This window comes from Cyprinodon variegatus, unplaced genomic scaffold, assembly GCF_000732505.1.
Source record: "Cyprinodon variegatus isolate N-32 unplaced genomic scaffold, C_variegatus-1.0 Scaffold831, whole genome shotgun sequence".
Classification (NCBI taxonomy): domain Eukaryota; kingdom Metazoa; phylum Chordata; class Actinopteri; order Cyprinodontiformes; family Cyprinodontidae; genus Cyprinodon; species Cyprinodon variegatus.
In genome coordinates, this window is record NW_015151284.1 from 286,645 (window position 1) to 290,671 (window position 4,027).

General features: G+C 38.9%; 1 protein-coding gene across 1 annotated transcript in view; it reads right to left on the reverse strand.

Moving 5' to 3' along the window:
• LOC107099026 (transmembrane protease serine 9-like) overlaps nt 1-583 on the reverse strand; it is a 26,320-nt gene extending 25,737 nt beyond the window's left edge. Inside the window, exon 1 of the mRNA XM_015396953.1 lies at nt 528-583. Within this exon, the coding sequence (XP_015252439.1) occupies nt 528-582 (55 nt within the window). The 5' untranslated portion in view covers nt 583. The remainder of the gene's footprint in view (nt 1-527) is intronic.
• Between the last annotated feature and the right edge of the window lie 3,444 nt (nt 584-4,027).

The following is a 4,027-nucleotide window of genomic DNA, read 5'->3' on the forward strand; positions in this document are numbered from 1 at the left end:
TGTTAGAAAGGAAAAGTGAAACATTTTGTATTACTTTCTGATTGTGGTTCTAATCGAATTTTGGATCAGTAAACTCTGATGAAATTTGATTATGAGCCTTAATAAAAAAAAAAATGATTTTGAGAGTCCTTCAGGCGGTTACTTTGAGTACTAAATCATGGGTAAAGTGGGCAAGAAATGTTTAAAAGTTGATGCTGGTTTGTTATGAAATCTTCTGTGTCAGATGGCTCCTTTTTTATGAAGTGACCAAAATAACAAAAGAAAGAGAAAGCAAAAGGTTGAAATAACCATCACCTTGCATTAGCAAATTAACTGGAATAGTTGATAGTTATTTGTGAAAAAGAAAAGCAATCGACTAGAAAGTAATTTCTTCTGGTTCTGCATAATAAAGCTAAAAAATACCTATTGTGACATTACAATTAGACAAGAACCCCCCCCCCCCCCCAGAAGAAAAAAAACACTTCAGCAAATAATTGCAGAAGACAGCTTCATTTAGTCATTTTTATCTGCAGGGGTTCTTACCGTACCTTTCATCAGCAGACCCACTCCAGCTGCCATACAGATCAGCTGGTTGAAGGCCATCATGGAATGTGTCTTCCAGTCCTTTGCCTCTGGTTTAAATAGCCAACATACAGATTGTTATTACACCCACAAAGAGCAACTTGTTCTGCTACATTCCAACTCCTGTTTTAGTATTCTGTACTGCTTATGAATTGTTTTGTCTTATAGGATATACAGTTTGTTAAGATGTTATAATGTAACATGTTAACATAATTATTGTATAACATGAAGATATATAATAACTTTGTTAACAAAGCTTGCTTTCTCCCTTATTGAAAACATGTCTTTGTCTCATACAATATGTGTAGACACTTTCTAGCTTCATCTTCAAAGCTTTATCTTTGAACTTATGAATTCACAGTGTTAAAAACAAACCAAACAAATTGCATTTAAATTTAGTTAAAATATGATTTAAATTATATTCATTTATTTGATGTAATTATATTTTTCAGAAGGTCAACAATCAGTTACTCTGTCAAATAAAGATCTGAAAAAGCTTGAAAGTTAAAACAAGAAATGAGCATGTCAACAACTGAACACTCACTCAAAAATGATGTAGTTGGTGAATAAGATTTATTTATATATCTAATAAATATGCACTGAACTACTCTGCAGAAAAAAAGCATGGTGCTTAAGTAGGATAGTCCTTCCCATTGAACCGTTTTACAGATAAAACTAAGCTTTAGGAATGTAGTGTAACGTTGATATGCCTGACTATGGAATCTCAAACATCTGCGGACAGTTGCCATTGAGTCCACAAACACAGTGTAGTGAAACATGGAGTTAATTATACAGTGGTTTCCTTTTGGACATCTACAGTAAGCCCTGAAATGAAGTGTCTCTTTTAGCAGCTAATCTACTAAACAACTGCTCTTTTTGACATGATTGTGGATTAAGATTCTGGCACAGCAGCAAACAAGTATAACAGGAGAAACCACTTGACTTCAAGGGTTTCTATTATTATGATTGGAAAATTAGTAGAGCATGAAATCCAATGCGGGGTCTCATTTGCTGGGTTTGGTTAGGTAGGTGAGCTCATTTGTAGAAGATCTTGGAAGGAAGCCTTTGGGAGGAGCGGAAAGCGTGGCTTAGTGAGGACCAGGTAGATGGCAAGGGAGACGTAACCGGGAACCAGCCTTCAGCAGGAGGTAAACACTGGAATTAGGTAACCATCTGTCATCTGCCTTAAGGAAGGCCAAACAACAAAGGAGCATTTTACCAAACTTCTTGCATCTGTCTTTACTTGGGGGGGGGCTCATTTAAGCATAGTTTCCTGGTATGGCTCAGCTTCTAATAATCCTCCTTTTTACAGACCCAATGTCTGTCTTAGGGATATACTTCTTCCTCTGATGGGGGTGAAGGTCACTATATATTTTCAGACACTAGTAACTGATGAACTGTTTGATCCATGGGCAAAATTTTATGCTTATGAATACTTCTTGTTCTCAAAGCAAATGCTAGAAGATGTTACATCAGCTGAAAATTCCATTTCTGATTTATTTTTGCCTGCTCAATGAGGCTGTACTGCAATCAAAGCACTGGCTCTGATCTCAAAACTGTCACACAGAGAGTTCCAGACACTGAAGCCTTGAAGACTGCCGAACTGTATGATGAGTAGATCCAGGCAGACGAAGGAAGGCAGGACTATCCAGAAGGCAAAGTCAAAGCGGGTGTTGAAGAGTTTCACTGAAGTCCAAGCCAGAAGATCAGAGATACGAGGAGGCACCGAAGGAAAATCCAGGTCAAAGTCAGGAAGCAGATCCAGGTTCAGTCCACAAGTGGAATCCAGCAGGTGTCCGAAGACAGGTCAGGCAAAAAGATCAGAACAGGGACAGGCAGGCTCAGAGGTTCAAAAGCAGAATGGGTCAGGATCAGGCAATCAGAACACAAGCAGGTATGCTAAAGAGCTTTCACCCAAGGCACGAGAATAATCTGGCACTGATGACTGGCAAGTCATCAGTGCCAGCAGCTTAAATAGAGGCAGAAGCAGATAACTCAAATGAACAGAGATGATAAGGGAGCAGGATTAGACAGGTGAATGAAATAAGTAACTAAGCCAGTAATCAGTGTGAAGATCATGTCCCAAAAAACAGCTCATGTCTTTTCTGGGTATGATATCATATGCAAGAATTTCTTTCCTAACTACTCCTGCATATAAGTCCTAGGATCAGGGTTACAAACATGTGGAATAATCCATGGCTGATGGTTGAACATAAAGACTCAAATCACATTCACAAAATTCTATGCGCTAAACTCCCTGGCAAGAAACAAAAGAGAGTTTTTAAGATTCAATTTGTAGCTCTGTCTGCAACACCTGACTGTTCCTGATGAAACTGATAGTTTTGTTTCTTATGACACTGATGGTTTTGTTTCTCAAGTCACTGACAGCTTTCTCCGTAGTGCAGCCATACTTGACTTACTGGTAATGTATTTGAACCTTTCTTTATCAGATTTACTCATGCAAAATGGTTTAGCAAAATATAATTCATGGTTAGGATTACATTGACTTCAAGAAAAAAAACAACAGTACAGATTGCATTTCATGTTTCCCAGGCCAAAGCTCATCAAAAGTACTTCAACTACCCGATCCTGGATTTTATTTTTATTTTAGTTTTGCACATGCTAGCAACACCAGTATTCCGCATATTTTACTCCTCAAACAGGTAACTACACCTGTCTGACCAGAATAAATGTTACCTTTTTAGGTCAGATGACTATCTTTGTCCTCCTCACGTTAAATCCCACAAAAAAAAAAAAAAAAAAAAAAGAGATACAAGAAGTATCTATTAGCGCCAATTCACATCACTTCATCTCAAGGCACTTTACAGTTCACCAGATCGTACAGTCAAATTGATCAAAGTTCTCTATTGAAGGAAAACCAGTTGATTAAATTCGACTCATTGACTCGAATGCAATCCCTCACGCTAAGCATGCTTGTAGCGACAGTGGAGAGAAAAAACTACCTTTTTACAGGAAGAAAGCTCTAGCAGAACCAGGCTCAGTGTGAGCAGCTACCTGCCAAGGTCGACTGGGGTTCAAGCAGACAGAAGCAGAGATACAAAAAGCAACTGTAAAAGGCAGCCCTGTCCAGGAACAACACAGCCAGGCAGACGAGCTCCAAGCCAGCTCCCATGTCAGAGGATGAAGAGAGCACATCCAACCAGTCACAGTCAGAGAAACAGGACTACACTGAAAAACAGGCCAATCTCCAACACCTATAAATAAGGGTGTTGTTGGCAGCAGCACAGCTGATATTTCTCTCCAGGATGGTGTCACAGCCAAACAGAAACATATGAGGCAAAGCTACTATGTGAAAAAGCAGAGAGAGCATAATGTTAGACATTGAATTAACAGATTCTGCAGAGTGGGGAAATAGAGATAGATGAAGCAGAATGATGAAGTGGGGGTCCCTATGTTCTCCAGAAGTCTAAGCCTATAGCAACATAACTATAGAGATAGCTTAGGA